This window comes from Meleagris gallopavo, chromosome 12, assembly GCF_000146605.3.
Source record: "Meleagris gallopavo isolate NT-WF06-2002-E0010 breed Aviagen turkey brand Nicholas breeding stock chromosome 12, Turkey_5.1, whole genome shotgun sequence".
In the NCBI taxonomy this organism is placed as follows: domain Eukaryota; kingdom Metazoa; phylum Chordata; class Aves; order Galliformes; family Phasianidae; genus Meleagris; species Meleagris gallopavo.
Genome location: NC_015022.2, coordinates 13123493 through 13144140, shown reverse-complemented (window position 1 = coordinate 13144140; position 20648 = coordinate 13123493). Strand labels below are relative to the sequence as shown.

Sequence of the window (20648 nt, the reverse complement as noted above, 5' to 3'; positions counted from 1 at the left end):
CTGATGGATTAATATTTACTGCATTTTATACATGTCAAGAGCTATTGATAGGCACACCAGGGAACGTTCCGGGCACATCCAGTGCTAAAAAGAGGAGCTGCCACAGCTTGAATGGAAGGACTCGCTTGGGGATTGTTAGCAATTATGCCGTGTTTGTAGAAACCAGCATCGACCTATGCAGAAGAGGCCTGCATTGCTAACACCTCTGCACTGGGAGACATCACTGACATACTCAGAGATCACATGAAAGTAGTTTTAGATTATTATTCTTTTAACAGCTCTTCCATAGTTAAATTTACTTTGGAAGAACGGTGGGCACAATCCTGCCCTTTGTGAGTTTGTGCACTCACCCTAAAAACTTACAAACTCATTGGTCTATTTCAAAATGTGCTTTACAGAGAAGCAGAAATTCCAAAGATAGTTTCTAGAGTTTTATTAAAAATTTGTGGCTGAATAGAAGTGTGACATCCACTATGTTCCTCTGATGAGAAAAGGCTTTTCCATTCAATTCAGTATGGCCTAACATGGTGTACCTTTAGCTAATGATCCCATTGCCTTCGTGGATGTGAGAAACTGGACCAGTTCTTTTGAACTGTTTCTTTCCAGGAGAGTTTGCAGGAAGGCTGAGAGGTGGGATATATTTCTTAGTAGTGCAGAACAGAAGGACCTATCCTTCTAAGAGACTGTTTTGAATTGCTCCCAGAGCCAGGTGTCCCAGGAACTCTCTGCTTTCCATCAGTCAAAGCAAAATGTAGACAAATGCTGTCCCTCAGTCTTACAGTTTCTCTGTCTCTGAGATGATTTCCCTCCCTGCAGTGCAAATTTCTCTGCATTTCAAATTTTGTTGTATTCCTATTCACAGGAGAACCATTCATCATTCAGGATGGAGAGAATTTTAATGATGCAGGGTTGTAAATAACTGCCCATTCTCAGTTCCAGCTGTGCTTCTCATGCAGCCCTCAGCACTGACAGTCTGCTTCCAAGGCCTTTGTAGCACTGACACATTTATTATATCACAAACCAGCACTCAGGGTCGGTCTTAGCAAAAACTTACTATATATGCAGAGAGTCCAGCCTTGGAGAATTCAACTCCAGACTTAAGGAAAGCCAGGGGCAACAGGATAGGAGTTCTCTTGCTTGTTGATGGAAGAACTAGGCACAAGTGCAAATTCCAAAACAGACTAAACCCACAAAAAATAACCACTTCAAACAAACAAACAAAAAAAACAACAAAACCCAACACCTGTCATTTTCTTTAACATTTCTGCCTCATGATACAGGGATAATGAAGGAGTTTCCCTGGGAATTTTTCTGTTCACTCCCGATTACGTTAGATTTAGAGAACAGTCACTCCTATGGCTTCTGATGCAGCTGGATAGAGAAAGTCATTCAGTATTGATCATTAAATACAATTAACAAAGTTCAGTAGCCTGCTGTTGCTGAAAACATCGATTGCATGGGATAAAGTGCTTGCAAACTTACAGGGGGTCACTGCTGTTACTACTGTGGTGAAGGTCAAGTTTAGACATCCAGTGATCAAAACCAGATTCTCATTTCATTAGGTGCTTCCTCTCTGACTCTCTTGAACGTGTCCTTCAGCTGTTCCCTCTGACAGGCTGCTCTAAATATGAGCAAACAGCATAGCATTGCCAGTCCTCTGTTATCTCTGCAATCTTGTGTTCCTGCACTTTGCTCTTTCTTTACGTTTTTGTTTCTTTATGGGCATTTTTCACCCAACCCAGCATTTAAGTGAACTGGAAGATGACTGTGATATTCATTCATTTTTGAAGCCTGTGCCGATCAGAGCAAAACAAGAGGAAGCAGGATGGGCTGAAAAGCTGAACAAGCTTCTACAAAAATTTAGATGGGGAATGTGTTTCGGAGTTAATTCTCTGAGTCCTGATATGGTATCACCTCCAACAGCCCAGTTTCCATGTTTTTCTCCACTTGTTGGTCTTGTTAATGCGTAACCCACCAGATTGCTCATTTGGTTTGAGTTCTCTCCTTTTTCTTTGGTTGTTTTTGCTACTTTTTTTTTTTTTCCTGGTGCCTTTGCATACTGAATATTGCTATGTTTGTCAGAGATGCTAAATGTGAGACAAACAGAAGAGACAGATATGCCACAGTTTGTTCTGCTAATGGGAACACTTTGTGTACTGCTGCGTCTAGCTGCCATAAAGTCCGTTTCCCTAAACATTCAACAAAACAGATCCTTCCCTGTCTTGCACTTATGTCTGTACTCACACTTTTGCAGTGTGGGTGCCACATAAAACTAAATTAGCATAGAAACATTTTAAGCAGGCAAAACTGATGACACAAGTGACAAAGTAGAGAACTAGGTTGCTGGGGTTGGAAAAATCATTGTTTCCCTTTATAAGCAATTGAAAAGCTTGACACAGGTATGTCTGTAGGAAAATAGAGAGGGCATCTTGTCCAGTAGAAACATTCACTGAGCTGCAAGTGGCAGAACAGGCCTTGCACTGTTGCCTGGAGACTTAAAAAATGCAATTAAGGCATCAGTGCTGTTAACTATTGCTTTATTATTTCATTTTCTTCCCTTTCTTCTTCAGCACATCCCTGCTGTTGTCCTTCAAGATGATGCTGGCATGATAGGATACGTGATGGGAGGTGAGATAGTCAGCCCCCAGTGTGTGTGCTGTGTACAGCAAGAGGGATCAAAGTGGGAACATCTGACAGCAGTCAAATGGTTAAATGCATCTTTCTCACAGATAAGCTGTGTATGTGTGTTTGATATATGGCTGGCTTTTCATGAACTAGATTTAAATAAAGAGCTCAACAAAGTATATTTCAGAATATTTGACAATCTGTCAGGGTATGAGAAACATACATTCTACCTGACAAATGAAAGCTTTTATTCTTAGATGAAGGAAAGGACAGCATGGCACTAAGCCAGCATGTTTCCACTCCTGGTTTATGAAACAATTCAAGACAAAATTGTTCAACTGCTCAGAATGTGATTTGACAAAACACTGTCCATTGTTATTCCAAAGGAGATCCAAGGCATGCAGAGGTCATGTGAAATCTGTTTGAGCCTAGCCTGCAAATGCAGTGTGTTTTCAAGCCTGGGTTAACATATTATTATGGCAGATCTCTTTATTTGATTCTATTAATGCCTTTACAAATGGTGTAGACTTTAGTGACCTGGAAATAAAGAAGAGAAAGCATGCCTCTCTATGGGACCTTGCCTCTCAGCATCTGCCAGAAAGGACAGTGACACAAGAAAATATCCTGTATCACGTACTGACACAGAAGATAGCATAGCCACTGTAGCCTCTGATACACCATCCTTATGTCTTATACATCCTATATCCTTGGTCATCATGGTGCTGCAAAAATGAACTGCTGCATGATGATGCTCCCAGACCCTGCCACTGTGCAGGAAAAATGAAAGGTGGGGTGGCAGGGATGTCTCCAGAGGAGCAAAACTCTGATTAAGGCTGCTGTCCCCTTCTCTGCTGCAGGCACCATGTACAGTACCAGCCTCATATTAAACCAGTGTAAGAGCAGCAATTTCCAGTGGTCAGTTTCTGACCCAGAAGATATTAACTTCCCATCCAGTGGCTGCAGAAGGTTTGGGTCGCTTCCAAAAGCATCTGAAAATGAATTTCCACATCACAACTTGTGTTTTCATTCCCATTTGTACCATTTCAGTGCTGCAGAAGAATGATTATTTCATGTGAGGGGGGTTGTTATTCAGAGAGGTAAACCTCTGCATAGGCATTTTTGAGCAGAATATCATCTCCACATGTATACTGCTCTGGTGATCACTTATGATAAGCATTGAGCTTGAACAAAAGACAGTGAAAATGAAGGGTTGTTAGAGAAAAGAGCATCCAAATAATACTACTACTGAGAAAAACCCAACAGTATCTCCTTATTAAGATACATACACATTTCTTGGCTATGTAATTTTGACAGGAGAGCTCATTTCTATATTTAATGTAAATGAAGCATGGACAGTTAACTGGGTATTTTACACCATGATATTTCAATTGTGTTTCATAAAACTCAGGCTGGCCTTGGAACGAACAATTTATCCAATTAGGGTTTCTTTTTTCCATTTTTAATGGAATCTGGCTACTCTCTAATCTGTCTCACTGGTTTAAAAATTGAAATAATCCTATTAGAAACCAGGTGTGCAATGTGAGTGCAAAACTGGCATCATTTTTATGAGAATCAGGGAAAAAATATCCTCATGTTATTCACAGGTTTCCATGCTGATTTTTGTTATTTAACTTTATTTAACGCTCGTATCTAAAAACTGAATGACGTCTGCATTTCTTTGGTATAGATTATAGATCGGAAATGTGAAGTTTGGCTGTGGCTGCTCACCTTTTTCTGAAGATACTGATTCTGGTCCTACAGTTACTGTATTTAAGTCTTCTCTGAGCTAATTTTTCTTTATCCTGTGAATTACTTTCAAATGTGATTCAGTGTTACATGAGTAGCAACAGACTAAATTCTGGTTTGGAATCCAAATAAATGTGAAAATAATGCTGGGAATTTATATTTTAAAATGTTAAAATATGGGATTCCTACTTTTCATTTACAAATCAATAATATTACAGTTGCTAACTATCTGACAGAGGGCTTCAGTCTTCCTCTCATCACTTTATTCACAGGGAAAATGTCCAGATTCTCTCACGCAGAGAGATTTATAACCTTTTATCATTCTAATGCAGTGTCACAGTTTAAAACATTTTTAATTTTTGTATGATGCTTTTGAATGAGGGCTTGCATATTTTCTAGCTTTACAACGTGTCAACAAGGAAAACTTCAAAATTGCCTTTTACAGGCAGGGGAAATGTAGGTTTAGGTACAGGAACAAGTTTCTGTGGTTAGAATACTACTTAGCGCCAGCTGATCCATGTTAATGTCTTCTGAATATGCTCATAAAAATGGAATAATTGGACTGAGTGCTCTTTTAATGCAGGTAAAATCATCCTGAATTATTTTACCTTTGCTGTGGGCTAAAAGAGTGAGCACATATTTGCTGGAGATCAGGTGACATCTTTAACTTATTTCTGTGTCTTCGCCCTGGGCACAAGAAAAGAAAATTACAGGTCAGAGCTTGTACAGCAACTGCAGAGAGCCCAGGGGTCCTGCCTTTGAGCTTATGATGCCCTCTGTCCTCCCCATAAGAACATTAACTCTGGCATCGGTAGGAAGCTGCAGTCATGAGTTTAATTTCCATTTTGTTTAAGGATCACATAAACCTAAGGGCACAGGGGAAACAACAGTGGCATCTATATAAACTTTAACAAGCTAATCTACGCTGGATTGACAGCGTAATATGAATAGATGGGAGAATGTTGATGCTTTACCTCTGGCATTTATCTCTGTGTAGGCTTCCTAACTTATTCAGCCTTAGAGTACTGAGTTAAGGGACCTCCTATTCTCAGAAACTAACAACAGATTTGGAAATTCAACAAAAATCTGGAAGGAATGGCTATGAATGATGGTGAATAATTTGAGACCTCTGAGCTTTTTTGCTTTGAATTTGTTCTCAAAGGGTTTTTGAAGTTACAACTTATGTTGCTGTAAACATCACTGTCACTTTTGGGGTCTTTCATTAGCATTTCTGTTTCTTAATCTCCCTGCAAATTCAAATGCAAGTTCTCGAGCTTTGTGTTGTATGATGCTTTCTTGTAGTCTCTGGGCACAACTAAGTTAACTATCCCCAAACTCTGAAGAACAGAAGACTTTTTTTCCCCAAGCTATGCTGTTAGTATTCTTTTTCTCTTGCATTGCCATATGTGTGGCGAAATGTTTGCAATTGTTTCTAAAGCTTCTTCAGTAAAAAAGCAAATAGTAAATAGTAAAATAGTAAAAAAGAGCCAAATCATTGAGCTGTGGTTAGGGCTTATGGAAAATGGGATCTGATAACAGGGGACAGCATTGTGCTCAAGGTAAGACAGAAAGCTAACTACTCATCTAGCATCTTATGATGCAACAGGGAGAGGTGATCATCATGTGTGAATTACTAATCCCTGCAAGAGGATGGGGGATCTGGAAGTGTGATCTGTCAGGAAAGGGGATCCAAGACATCCAGACTGTGGTTTGTTTACAGCCATCAGCTTTCATTGCCTTCTGAACATTCACACAGTGGGAATTAATAGTTTTACACAGCTCTAGCGACAGATACAATTGTCACAAGAAAGAGAATGAAGCAACAGTGTGGAAGAGCTCCTTTAAAGAGCTTCTAATTGTCTCTCATATAATTTTCTGTCAGCGCATTAATTTGTGTAAGACATAGTGTGCTGGCTCTGCTCATAAAACCCATTACCTACTGTCCTCCTTCCGAGACCATTTGAGGACATTGTTCCTGTACTCCCTTGGTTCTCTATCCTCTTTACATAATGGTCTGTTATTAGATTTTATTGAGTCCTGCTGATGTGAAAGAAACCTAAAGCCTTGCTTCAATGTCACTTGTCAAATGTGTTAACTCTTAGAAAGACTTCAAGATTGGCACTGGATATTTCCCTTGCCTCTAGGACTAATCTTTTTACAAGGCACAGATGGATCTGGAAAGCACGGTGAACAGCATGTTCTTACTCCCTGCACCTCTTTCTACCAAACTTAACACCCTTCTAATATTAGAACTTTTTCTCCATTAAGGCCATCTGTGTTTCACAGTTGCCACACTCAACTGTAGTATTTCATCCCTCTGTGTATTACCTAAGCTCTCAACTTTAGGACCTGTGGAGCCCAGCCTAACTCCTTCAGTTTAACTTAAGGTAGGTTTTCAGTGTATTTCCAGAGACCAGGGGAGCCAGTGAGATAAGATGGCCTGACACAGAAGAAAAGTATAGTGCCACTCTGCATTTAACTCTTTGGTATGTTGAAAGCAATATGCCTCCAAAGTGTGGTCAAAATTCAGTGTTTTTCAGGTAGAATGCCATCTCTCTATCTAAAATATGGTATTTCATGGAGTGCAACGTCTTTTGCTGTTGTTCTTGTTGAAATTAGTCTTTTCATTTGGAAAACTGAAATCTCTGAACCTGAATTTGCATGCCAAATGAGGCTATATAGCTTCTCTTCTTATTGCCTGGTTGTCTGTAGAGCATCTTGTCCATCAATCAGTAGTCCTCATAAAGTTCTCCATGAATGGACTGCTGTGATTCCATAATTATGCACAGGTATTTCAGTTTGGTTAATTTTATAACTTGGTAGTGATGTCCTGCTGGCAGACACAGAAACCAAGGAATGTCATGCTTGTATCACTTGTTCACACATTGCTGGGCTGAGCTGGAGAGAATTTATCTTAGCATCTGCCTAGAACACTTGGTCAATAAAGGTTCTGCAGAGTGTAAGGATAATCACATGAAAACAGTCCCTGGCCAAGAGTGGAGTGGTTTATTCTTCATTTTACATCTCCTTAGAAGATTAGGGCTTTAGCTCCAATCTGTGATTGCTTTGTTAACATCAGCAAAGAATTGTGTGCACGCATTGACCACCTACCATGTTGCTTTGCAATACTGAGGTCTGTAAGCATTTGTCTTTTGCCTAGAGACCAAGCTTACTTCATCGGCAATCTCTAATTATTCATTTAAAGAGGAAAAGCTCTTACTAGAAGGACTAAAGAGACCCACGCCAGAATAAAGTACTTATTTGAAATGTAAAAGGCTGAAAATAATGCTCCCAAACTGGAAAGACAAGACCCAACCTTCATATCCTGCATATCAAATAATTATCTCCACTGTCAGTCTACCAATCTCCCTCAAGTGATACCATCCCTGCAGTATGAAAGCTGAGCTGAAATTTCTGCATCCCTGAAAAAAAAAAACAAAAAACGTTTTGTTTGTATTGTAATGTTTTCACACTGAAAAAATGTCCCTGGTAAAACTTCACCTGGCCCTCCTCCATCTTTCTTACCTGCTCCTCCTTGCTTACCAAGTCCTTTGATATCATCCAGCTGAAGCTAAATGTGGACTCCGTGCCCTCCTAGGAATCCAAGCTTCAACTACAGCTGTACTCCAGCGTGGTTCATGCACCAGGGAACAAACTCTGCTCTGAGCTACAGTCCTTACATACATGAAGAGGTACATGTGAATCACTGTAGTGGCCCTTGGAGCAAACTTTCTCCCAGAATTGCACTTTGCAGGGGAAGAGGGGCCGCACAGGATGGAAACGCTCTTCTTCCCTGGGCTTTGCCATGCAGCCACGCGGTGCCCTCCGCATGCATTCCCTGCCTTGTGACTGCTTTGGGGCACTGTCCATGGCCTTCATGGTTGCAACTGGAGAGAAGCGTGGCAGTTGGTAGCCCAAAACTCTCCGTGAGCCTCAGTGATACCACTCCACCTGTCCCTCATGCTGGGTGTATCTTCCGTTCGTTGTCAGCGCTCGTTAAGACTGAGGGCATCTCTCTCGCTCGCTCTGCCTTCTCAACATCTCCGGTTTCACTGGAGCAGAGTCAAACAGAGCCAAATCCACGCAGGGTCTGGAACGGATCAGCAGGTCAGCTGGGAATGCCTGTCAGGCAGCCAGTGAGCTGCCTCCCTTCTCGCTGGCTTTCTTTGAGGTTTGTAGCTCTTCTGCTTTCTTGTTGCTATTGCCACCCTCCCCACCACTCCCCCTTGCCACACACCAAGCACCCAGACCTTTACTGAGCACTTTACTTAATCCCCAGGATTCTTTATATAGGGATTAATCTTCTCGTCACAGTGGGAGAGCTCGGCGGGAGGGGGTACATTTATCTCTCCTGCTGAGGTCTAGAGTTGCATTGCTGTGATTATTGGTGGTAGCAGTCTGCGTGTGTCTGGGGATCTGTGTTTAGCTTCTTCATTTCTTAAACGGCACAGGGGCAGCAGCCAGGCACGTTTGCTTTCTGGCTGCATTGTCTTCTGCTAGAGAGAGAGATTGTGAGTGGGGAGCAGCATGGCAGAACAAGAAGCCAGTGGCTTGCAAGTCCTTCTCTCCACCCTCCAGGTAAGAACAGCTTGAACTAACGAGAGAGGTGCGTGGGCTTGTTTTCCTCTTCAGTACACCAGCAGCGACTTGTTGAGCTGAGTTTGTTCTTAGGAACTCCCTGCTGGCTTGTCTCTAAAAGCATCAGCACACAGGAGTCCTGACCTGCACCTCCCACCCTAAAACGCCTTTATGAAACGAAGTTTCACTATCCGAAGACGAACGCTGGCAGTTACTGCTATGCATCAATCACAGAGCCCTATCTGCAGTGCCTCGGCTTCTGCAATCTTGCTGTGTGCAGCAGGGGAGTGAGGGAGGTGTGAGGAATCGGCTGCTTTACGATGAATGGGACCTGACAGCACTGTCAGTCTGTGAGCGAGGCGAGCTGCAGGAGCGTGCAGCAGTGCTCCGAGCGCCATGGAGAATGAGTAAATAGATCTGCCCGGAGGCTGCAACTTCCTCCCTGTCAAATTTGCTTCACCAAGACCCCGAAGCACTCTCAGGAAAGCAGCAAAACCTCCCGAGGTTGGGCTTGGTGAGATGCTAAGTGCTCAGCAGATGTCCCCGAGGAGCAGAGGGGAGGGAAATGTTCCACTCCAGGATCACACTTGTTGGACAGGAGAAGTACTTCTTCCTTTGTCTGTAGGGTATCCCCTTGGTTCTCTTTTCTCCCAGTATGTATGTGCTCCTTGTGGTCTCACAGGAGAGGAGGCATGACCCACTCTATGAAACGAGATGCGTGTTTTGGAAGGGAACCTGTGTGTTCACGAGATACCGTTATGTCATGAGTGGTGGGTGGGAATTGCTTTGCCAGGACGAGTTGCTTGTACAAAAAACAGCTTTTAGATGTTTATGGTGAAATTCCAGTTGTCTGCATTTCTAAGATGCCCTCATCTGGGTCAGAGCCCCACAGGGGCAAGAGTTTGGGGCAGTGTGTGCTACAGGGTCCTTACATCTGGGGCAGCAGCATCCTCCGACAGCTTCTTGCATCACTGAAACCTTGCACTGCTGCATGCACAGGAGCAGGAAATAAGGAGCACATTGTGTGAAACAGACTTCCCTCCTGGGTCAGCCCAAGAGCTCAAGTCCCTCAGCCCTGTGTTTCTGAAGGTTTTTGTGACCTGTCAGAAATGTGTATAGAAGGTCGTAAAACCCCATGGTTCGTAAATGGCTCCAGAACCATAGCTGCATGCGGTGATCAGCCTTGACATCTTTATCCAAGCTTGTGTAACTGTCAACAACTTTTATTTCTCATAACATTGCCAAACCCTGGTTTGCCCTCCATGGCACCCTGTGGCGATGAGTTCTGCAGAAGAATGGGCACACATGAAAGTTGTTTACTGTTCTTTTTATGGCAGTGTAACTTGCTTGCCCCATTGCTCTTTCAGCATATGTAATGCATGTTTTGCATTAGATCGTGTTTTTGCCATGTCCAGGTTACAGTCTGTTACTTTGGATAACTGAGAACTGAGTGTACATCTCCTGTTTCTTCTTATACTTTCTAACGCTGACAGTCCTGGTACTCTGTGCATAATCGGGGGGCAGAAAGGGACAAGGCACAGTAATAAATTGGGATCTGTAATTTAATTTATGTGATCCATTAACAAAACTGCACGGAAGAGGATGAAGTATATCTAGAACCAAGTAAAAGAGTTGGCAAAACTGCAAAGGTATTGGCAAAAATGCAAGGCTGCTGAGCACTCACCCACACTGTTACAAAATCTAACCTTAGTACAGCAACCTTTTTTCCAAAAAATTCATATTCACTTAAAGAAGAGTGAAGGGCTTTACTCTGATTTGTTCTGATTCCTATCCTCCTCTCTTACCTTCAGCCAAAACTCTATCAGTGTATCACTCCAACGCCATCACCTGTCCCAGGTACACAAACTAGAGATAAAAAGGACCTTTGCTAGTCACAGTCTGGAAGCACTGGCCTGGGAAATAATGACTTTTGTTGACATTTGCATTTGCTGATATAATCTCTCCACACTTTTTATTTTCTCCAACAGCTGTCCAAAACACAGTGGCTTTGTTTTTGTGTCCTGCCAAATTGCCAGTGCTAGTTCATATTATTTTATTGGGCATGAAGAACATATCTGCTGAGTACAGCAGGCTGTTCTGCAGGACAGTATTATTGTGTATTTTCCCTTTGTTTTATCACCTTAGTCTCATTTGTATACAGAATGCTTTCAGCTGAAGCATGAGGGAACATTCACCCACCAAGCTGCTCTTTACAGACCTCAGAACAAAACAGCCTTCTTCCTTTAGTCACACACTGACAACTAGTTTTCTATCTTACTTCCAAGTACTGGCATGGATTATTATTCCCAATCTGAAGAATGTACCCACCTGAGAAATGTTCTATCACCTTCAGCTGAGAGAGCAGTCTAGCTTATCTCCTCTTGGCACAGACTCCTGGTCTCACAACCTGGCTTTGGTAAGGATGGTCTCACGCAGACCAAAACTCAAACACTGTGCACTTTGTCACAGAATTCCTGCTCCAGTCGAAGAAAGGAAGAAACACATTTGGTTTTTTGAGTTCTTCAGAACTGTTAACAGAGCAAAAAGGGAGCATGATCCTCCAGTGACAGCAGAAACTCATGGAAGCACAACTCGTTACAGATGTTCTGAAAAGTGACAAGGTGAAAAGCAAAAACTGCTTTTAAAGCGCGGCTGCATTTTGTCACTGAAATGTCACTGCAGGGAAGACATGACATTTCAGATCCCTAGGTAAGAAGTGCTTCATTGCTTACAAGGTACAGCTTTCAAATGTGAGTTTCAGATTTAAGAAAAACCTCTCCCTTTCTCACAGGTTTTGTATCAGTATTGCAGTGCTAAACCATTAGGAACTTTCTGTTATTTCTTATTTTGCTTTTAACCCTGCTACTTTCTTCTTTGCTCTCTCTTCTTGACTCTCCCCATCCCGCCTGCTCCTACAGTTATCCCATTCATCTCTCATCCTGCTCTGTTCCCATCTCTGCATCACAGTAATGTCTTTGCATCCAGCTCTGCTCTGTCTTTCTTAGCCAGTACAGTACCTGCACCAAGGCTGGGCTGATTACTACTCTTCACTCTACTCTCCAGTCAGACCGTGCCAGAAATCAGCATCATCTCCACATACAGCTTATGTTCAGGGGAGAAACTCTGATGTTTTGCAGATCTTTAAAACTAAATCCCAGACAGATTTGGGTTTAGATCCCCTATTTATTTTAATGCCTAGAGAAGGTATGTGGTCATTGATTAAAAAAAAAAACAACTGTCAGTGGCTACGTAGAGCAATAGAAAATGCAGCATCTTTTGTTGTGTCCCAGATTATTGAATCAGCTGTGATTTTAGAGCATCCATATTCATACTGCTGGTTATCCTAGCTTCATCTCACTCCATCCTCCAGATGCATGCTAAATAAGGAACATTTTGATTCTTCCTCTGCTTTCTCCCTGCTCTTTTCCTTGTTTGCCAGGCCGAGATATGAGCCTGCCTTGGTTACCCCTGAGAACATCTCCTTATTGCATGGCAGTGTGCACTGTGTTGCCTGAGGAGTCCCAGATTTCCTGTTGGCTCTCAGCACAGTGTTCACATGCTTCCCAAAGCCACACTGTCTGCGTGCATATTCCACTAAGCTGGCAACCCTTGGGGCTGTTGGCAGATCTTTGGCTCATACTAAACCCTACTGTGCTGGACTGCAAAGGTTTCCGAATGTTATGGTTCAAAAGGAAAGAGGTGAAAATCTTACGTATCCACGAGTGTAAAGGGATTCCTGTCTGAATGACTGTGGTGCCCAGCAGGGAAGAGATGCAGGATTCACTGTTTGCTAACTTGAAGCTCTCTGTTCCATTGCGCTGCTTCTCCCGAGCTGTTTTGCTGGCTGGCTGACAAGGCAGTTCTATTGTTATCCTAAAGTCAAGTGGGAAGATATCTGTGCTGCTCCAGTGACAATGAATATAAATGCATTTTGCAAAATGCTTTTGTCTCCTCTGCATCCTTGCACTTATACTGTCAGCAGAGCAGTTGAGATTCCTGGGACTGAGCAAAATGGATGTAAAACACCAAGAACTTCTCAGCAAGCAGAAAACGCCTGCTGGTTTGCACAGGAGGTGGGAGAGTTTGGAGTTTGGTTCTGTATTTTTGGGAGGCAGCTTGGCATATAGGGGTTAGTTGAATACTCTTACAGGGAAGAAAACTCAGCTCAAAACCAGATGGTCATTTTCATGTGGTTCATTAACTGTGTTTTATTGAGATTGTTATACCTAAAGTAAACAGCAGTGGATTTAGTGTTCTCCTATTCCTTACAAAAATATTCTAGCTTTGGAGCAGCAAAAGCAGTGCAATTAGGTCAATGAGACACTTGGTTATGGTGTTCCAAGGAAAATCCATCATAGGGAAACACTGGATGCTCTCTCAGTACTCTCCTGTCTCTAATGCCAAAGCAGATTTGTATAGGAATCGCTAAGTCACGGCCTGAGCCAATGATTGAGCACCTGTTGAAGGGACACAGCCAGCCCTGGGAGCACAGGTGAAAGCAATTCCTGGTTCCACCCCTCCCTAAGCCTCATTGAAGGGCTGGCTGCCACAAAGGAAGGGTCTCTACCTGCAGGTCCCTCTTTGTGGAGTATTTGGTGAGCCTTCCTCCTTGGGATGGGTAAGCAAATCCTTCTTTCTTTAACTGCATTGGGACCTTCCCCCTTTTGGGTAATTGAGAACTGGTTATCTGCTATTGTTTTCATAAAGACGCAGATTGCATATGCTCATTTCTTTTTTTAAAGAAGAAATACTCTTCTGCAGGCAATTCTGTAGAGGTTCTCTGGGCCAGCATCGCAACTTTCAGAGTCATTGCTTGTACTTTTTGCCTCAACTATCGCATCCTCTCTAAGGAGAACCTAAAGGTAATTCAGAGCTCTTCCTGGCTCACCGCCGTGGGGCACTGCTAAGCAGGAGGAGCCCTTGCACCATCAAGAGAGAAAGGAGGCCAACATCTGGGCATCAACCCCAAATTCCTACAAGGCCATGGAAGACATATCAACATTTGGCTTTCTTGCGAATCAGTGCAGAGCCCTGAAAGCCCTCAGAGGCAGCTGAGGCACGTTTTGGGCTCTGCTGAAACCCTTCCACCAGCTGAACTCAGACCAGGCTTTTGTTCTGTTCTCAGGCTGGCTGCAGCTGTTTCTCTGAGCATGCTGCCAGCTCCTCTGACAATGCTTTCAGTTGGGCTCTTCAGAGTTCCCTGTGACCGCATTAATGAAAATGTCGGACCTTGGGGTGTGCAATCTACCCAGAAGCCGATCAGAGCTGTACCAATAGCTGCAGCTGGGATGAGCAGGAAAGTGCATTGTATTCTGGCCCCAGGAATCTGAACAGAACTATCTCTGCCAAGGAAGAAAAGTCAGCTTCAGTCTGTCCTTTCCTGGAGACCCTCTGGCTCTCTTGCTGTAGAAATGCAAATGTGGTCGGATAGTTTTGTCACTAAATCACTTGAATGCGGGGCTAAAGAAGTGGGTTACGTCCCAATGCATCTGGCTTAATCATGTGTTAAATTGCTAATAATCCCACTGTGCCTCCCTTTGGTGTTAGAGAAGATCAGGCAATTAATATTTGAGGAAAAAAAAAAAAAAGTGAAGTTTTGCTGAAATAATGATTTTTAAAAAAGTGAATCAATAATTCTATTTCAGTATGGGGCTTGGGTTGAGCACAATAAATAATGCACAGGACTACATGTTAAATGTTGAGGACAAAGAGCTATGCAGGGTGATTGTCAGGGAAGCATGCACTGCTCATGCAGGAGCAGGGGTTTTGTGAAATAAAACAAGCTACTGTGTAATAAGTAAAATAAAAATGCCAGGGGGCCAAATGAGGTGACACAAACAATTTAAAAGCAATGCCTCTTAACCTGACTTTGCACCTATGGTCAGGCTGTTTTTATGTAGTATAATGGTATGCTATATAACAGTGAGCAGATTTATACTGTGTATTTTCTGGACAGCTGCAGCATTATGGATATGCACATTAAACTACATTATGTAAGAAAGTAAGTGCATTTGTTTAAGACATACTTAGCTTTCACATACGATCTAAAAATATTCCAATCATTTGATTTTCTATTTGTAAATCACAAATATTGTTGAAGGTTACTGTGCTTCCATGGCTGTTTTGTATGCCTAATATTAATACACTATGTCAATATCTTTGTGTCAATGGAAAATTTCCACCTTCACCTTCTCTTGGGCTTCAATAGTTTCACTCTGTGAAATACATGGAAAGAGTTGTTTTCAGACAGAGAGATGTTTGTTTGAATAGATCTTGCTTATGTTTCTTTATATAGCATAATCTTATTTCCAGTGTATTATGCTACATTGTGCTGTAATGATTTGGCAATCCTTTTCACACACTTTTTCTCTCCAATGCATTGGAGCAGTCCTCTTGGCTTTATCTGTAATGGGAAAATATGTCTGTGGTAGAAAATGCAGTCGTGGGCATCTCTGAATGACAGTTTATTACATTACACTTAGCAGAGAGTCCTAGAAGGTTGTATCAAAAAATGGATGAGCTGATATTGGTTAACTTGAGCAGCATCTTGTAACACCAGCAGTTTCATGAGAGAACAGCACCTCCAGGAGTTTAAGAGATGGGGGTGGATTTTGTGCTGCTCATTCTGAGATAGCAGGGCTGAAAATTGCCCCTGGAGATGTCCCTGTCACAGGGACACTGGTTTTGTGAGATCGGTCCTGTTTGTGTCAGGATAGGTAGCACAGTGCATGTATTCACTCCACTTGTGAGAAAATCAGAAGGAGAATTTGTGCTTCTGGGGGAAGAAGAGCTAAAAGCCCCTTGTTTTCCAAAGAGCCCAGGGAAAGTACAGAACTGAGGTGACGCCACTCGCTCCTTATGAAATTAGCCACGCTCCTTGGGGGGAAGGTGACCCTTTCCTGTATGTTTTAGGGTTGATGTGTGGAGACCTGAGAGCCTCAGGTTTTCCTGTCTTTGCAGATCCCCTATGTGCACACTAATCACCCTATTGTGCTATGCCAGACTTTAGCCCCATGACTACATTGTTCTTACCGGACCTGGATGTAAAATAATTCCCTGTAGCCTTTCTCTGTTCTGTTAATAAGCACTTGTCTCATGGATAGTCTATTTGCACCTGTTGGCCTATAGAGCCTGATGTGCTGTAGGACACAAATCCTGTTCCACTAGCTGAAGCCTTTCTGTGTGCTGAGCTGACTGCTCCTCTCCACAGGGGAAGGGACTTGGATTCTTGATCAGAACAAGCTGGTTTGGGCTACTGAGGTAGACTGCATCCAGAACAAGACTGGAAAGTGGTGGGATGCACTCCTTGATAGGGATCTACAGTCTTCTCCAGGGATACCCAGATGGTCCAAGGCAATGTCACCTGACTGTCCTGCTCCCCACTACAAAATCAAGTTTGATGCACAAAGTGAGGAGTGAGTGTTAGAAAGAAGCCATACAGTTTTGTTCTTGTACAGCTCTAGGCATGAATGTCCAGCGCAGTTGACAGGAGTGAGTCCTCAGTGCCTACAGTCCTGGAAACTGTGTGCGTCAGAAGGAATGTGTGCTGTTATTTTACAAAAGACAGTTTAATTTCTGAAAAGGCAGTTAATTTAAAGCTCCTATTGAAGCAAGAATATGAATCAATGAAGGCGCAACAAATTCACATCCGTGACTGAGTATTTCCTGATGATTTGTTGTACTGTTAGGGCCTTTGTTTTACTGAATGGAGACCTGTCATATTATGAAGAAATTAAGGTTTTAGAAGTCAAAAATTTTGTCATTTGTTTCATGCCTCCTGGAGAGGACAAAGATAATATAATAGAGACCCTTCTGCCCACAGGCAGTACTAAGCTACGCAGAAGAGAATGAATGTTTTGCACGGGGTATTGATTGACAGAATAACATCTGCTCAACAAGAAATTCCATGGGCAAAGTGAAACCTCCTTCCCTTAGGGGATTTGGAGAGCAAGGCTGTCATTTCTTTCTTTGTGATTTCTTTTCTGGGAAGAACACTGCTTTTTCTTTAAAGGTGTTGTAGGTTGAGTTGGAATTAATGAGTACAGCAAAACTTTTATGGTGAGTCTTTTGTGAAAGCTGAGTAATTCTGACACAGAAGAGTCCTGTGGAAGAAATAACTAATCTACCAAGGAGTTCTTGCCTTTTTTTTCTACCTTTCAACAAGGGATGCTTGAAGGCAGTACATTTTTGTTTTTATTATTTTTCTGACACTAGAGACATGGAAGCACCTCAGTATTATTGCATTTTACTGCACTCCACTACTGGGGAGTCCTTTATGTGCATTAATTGTTGGTGTAATTTACAAGCAGAGGTTTCCCAATGGGATTTTGATCCCTACAGTAAATGGAGATGAGTTCTTACCCTCTGGACTGATCTGCTACTCCTCATTATTCTACCTATTTCCTCCCTTTCAACATACAGAATGGTGGAGTACTGATGGCCTGGGCTTTATTCTCAGGACTGCTAAAAACTCTCTCCATCAAATTCATTTAATATCTGTGCCTCTTGATTTCTTCATTTGATTGCTAAATAGTACCAAACTTCATTGTCAAATCTGAGTGCTGAGAAGCAATCACGTTGCTTCCCAAATTAAAGTGTAGAACAACTTACTCCATGGGCAGATGACACTCGTGTAGTGGGTAGAATCGACTCAATGCAGATGGTCTTCTACCACCCTCTCACTTTTGTGGGATTCCTTCTGGAAGGTCGAAGTGGAAGATTACAGTGAGGATAAAGCTGGCTCTCCGTTTCATTCAGGATTAACCTGACAAACAGGAGTGTAACTGGGAGGGAAAGCATAATCAGTTCACTTGGCATAGGGAATGCCCACCTGTCTGTGCTGCAAAGGAGGGGAGGGCGAATGGTTCACCTGACCTTTCCCTACGATTAAAATACAGATCTGATGAAGTCAGAGGAGCAAACTGAACTGCCTCTTTCAACCCTCTGTTTTTCCAGGAATAAACTAGCACCATCCTCATGGTTTCTGGCGAGGATAGAGGACAGCAGAGGTACTGAACTTTTTTTTCTTTTTTTTTTTCTTGGTCTCCTCTTTGAAAACTCTCTTGCATTTGAATGGCCCCTTGCCTCATGTTAGCATGCCATAACAAGAGGAAAGAGCTTGAGATGCCATATGAAGAGGGTTGTGTGCCTGGCAATGGTTTTCTTCAAGTTTCTGTTCCAATAGGACTTAGGTCACCTCATCTCCCCATAATGCAGAAGGATTTCAAGGGGACAGCTGGAAGTAGAGGTGCATTAAAACGATTCTCATCTAATATGAAAACCATGCTTATTAGTGGTTTGTTTCAAAAGATCCCATAGGTAAAGCTGTACTTCACAGAAAATTTTGGAAGGTCTTATCTATGAGTTATGGTTATTGAAGTGTTTGGAAAACTTCCGAGCTGAGTTTGCCTTCTGTGTTCCAACAGAGCTTATGGTGATCTGTTCTACCAATGGTTTCCTTGAAATCATGCTCAAATATAAGGACACAACTACATTGTGGTGGTCTGTACATGCTGGTGTTGGATAAAAGTATCGGGTTAGGCTGTGGCACATACCAAATCTCCTTCTGGGGTATTCCCAGCATAATTCACCTTACTCTCAGAAAGCAGATAGTGTCTCAGACAGAACACTGAGCTCGTATTTTTAAATTTATTTCCTGTCACTTTTTCCTAGAGTACAAACACAGCAGTGAGCTCATTCACTGAGCTAACAAAATGCCTGTTAGCTTGACTGGCCAACACTTACTTTGCAAATGCTTCTCTGCTGCAGAAATGAAGTAACAAGAGCTGAAGGAAGTCCCAAACATGCCTGCTCTTAATATGGTGGTGTTGGCTTGCCTTTTCTGATGGCTTACATGGGATATGGGTTGAAGATAACAGTATTTTTAATTTCTGGATGGTGAATGGAGTACCCGGTCATACTTTTTAAAAAGTTGGTAGAGCTGAGGGCTTTGCTTTTTAGAGGTTGCTGTGAAAATCTAGACAGATGAGTCTCAGCAATGCAGTTAGACAGGTGTTCTGCTTTACATTACTTGCAATACTACTTTGAATCATTAAGGATTTGGAAGCAGAGTTTGCTATTCATTATGGATGCCAAATTTCATTTGTTGTTTGATTTTTTTTTTTTATTTTATTTTTCACTTAGACTGGATGGGAAAAATAGGTTCTTCATTTTCACTTTCAGGTTCTACCCCCTAAGAAAATAAGCTGTGACTAACAGTAGTTATTAACAGTGTATCTCCATTACTCTAACCTCAATCATCATTATTAAGTGTTGATTGATTGAAGGCATATTCATTGCTGCTCCAGAAAGCACTTTTGAAAGTGGAGTAGGTTGATACATAAGGACACTTATCTCAGCTAGAGAAAGGACTACTGTGAGTCTCAACCAGAATATACCTTATAGTGCCCCTTTTCATCACCCTGTATGGGTTTATGTCAGACTAAAATGTATCAAATGGGACGTTAGCACTGGAACAGAGAGAGAAGCCCAAAGTGAATGCAGCATTATGGAAGGAAGAGCCAAGGCAGGCCAAGATTAGGCAGAGGGACCCCTGTGGCTTTTGTGCCCTGCTTAATCAGGAACATCAGAGATATGAAGGCACTGCTGTCCTTGCTTATAGTTGTCTGTTTTTACCTGCACATGCTTACACTTCAAAATCTGTGTCTTTATTAAAAAGCAAGTACATTTGGAATTTTTCCAAGGATTGTATTCTGGGAAATGGCTTTGCTGGAGGGGGGGGAAAAAAAATCTTTGTTAATTCATAAATCCACTTCTTTGAAAAACAGAGCATTCTCTGGAGTGACAGCTACAGAAGCTCGCAAAGAGAAGTTGTTGCGTGTTTCATGATGCTCTTTGCTCACTATAGAGGAAAAGAAAACTACAGCTGAATAGGAAAAACAGATCCTTCCCTGTTAAGTTTGGGTAGCAGTTGTGTTGTGTAGCTGTAACAGAGCATCATTCGAATGAAATGTTAATATTTTAAAATAGTTCAGTGACAGGTAAAGTAATATGAAGTATAGGTATAAACCAAGGTATGAATCCAAGAAACACCAAGAGGCAGTAGGTGCTAGCATGTGTATCGAAGTTGTTGTGCAAGAATAGCTAATGCTACATGAAATCTTAAGTGAATATGAGAGACACATGCTAGGCTGATTTAAGGATTAGAATAAAAATAGATCTTAAAATAAGGAAACGTGTTTGATATAACATTAAATCCAGTGAAAGTTTTTAGGTGTCACGGGCAACTTATGGTAAAATAAATGTCCTCTGAGAATTTATCTGCAGTAGAAATTACAGAAAGAACTGTAGAAGTGTTCAGAGGGATGTCTGAAATTCTTCAGAATATCATGTGATTTGATTTACCTCAAAGTCTCCTCATTTTTTTTTTTTAATGCTTCCAACTCAACAGAAGAATTTTAAGGTTAAAAAATAATGTGCTTTGCCATCAGTTCTGCATAATAAAGGAATTTCTCTATTAGAGGTGCATAAGTGAGAGGAGGAAATGACAAAAATGAACAATATATGAGGAGGGACTTGTGTAGAAGGATAGCTCTGTATTTTTTTTTTTTAACTCACAGAAAACGCAAGCAAGAAAAAGCAATTTACTTTGCTAAAGGCATCCAAGAAATTGCAGCCCAACAATTCCTGCAAGCATCTGGGTGCGAAAGCTTTATTAGTGTGATATGTGAATGGTGTGG

At 42.0% G+C, this 20648-nt stretch overlaps 1 protein-coding gene and 1 long non-coding RNA gene across 4 annotated transcripts in view; both read left to right on the top strand.

Annotated features, from left to right (window-relative positions):
• The window catches only part of AGBL1 (ATP/GTP binding protein like 1), a 300344-nt gene that overhangs the window by 22171 nt on the left and 257525 nt on the right, over positions 1–20648 (top strand). For 2 of the 3 annotated variants that reach the window (XM_010717491.3, XM_010717493.3), the window contains exon 1: positions 8677–8949. The exons of the other annotated variant lie outside the window; for it this stretch is intronic. In XM_010717491.3, coding sequence (XP_010715793.1) covers positions 8899–8949 — 51 coding nt within the window. In that variant the 5' untranslated portion in view covers positions 8677–8898. Of the gene's footprint in view, positions 1–8676; positions 8950–20648 lie in introns of those variants that run through there. 3 annotated transcript variants of the gene reach the window in all.
• LOC109369645 lies at positions 13488–14520 on the top strand. The gene is made up of 2 exons (XR_002118967.1): positions 13488–13567; positions 13711–14520. It is a non-coding gene; the product is annotated as an uncharacterized LOC109369645 (long non-coding RNA).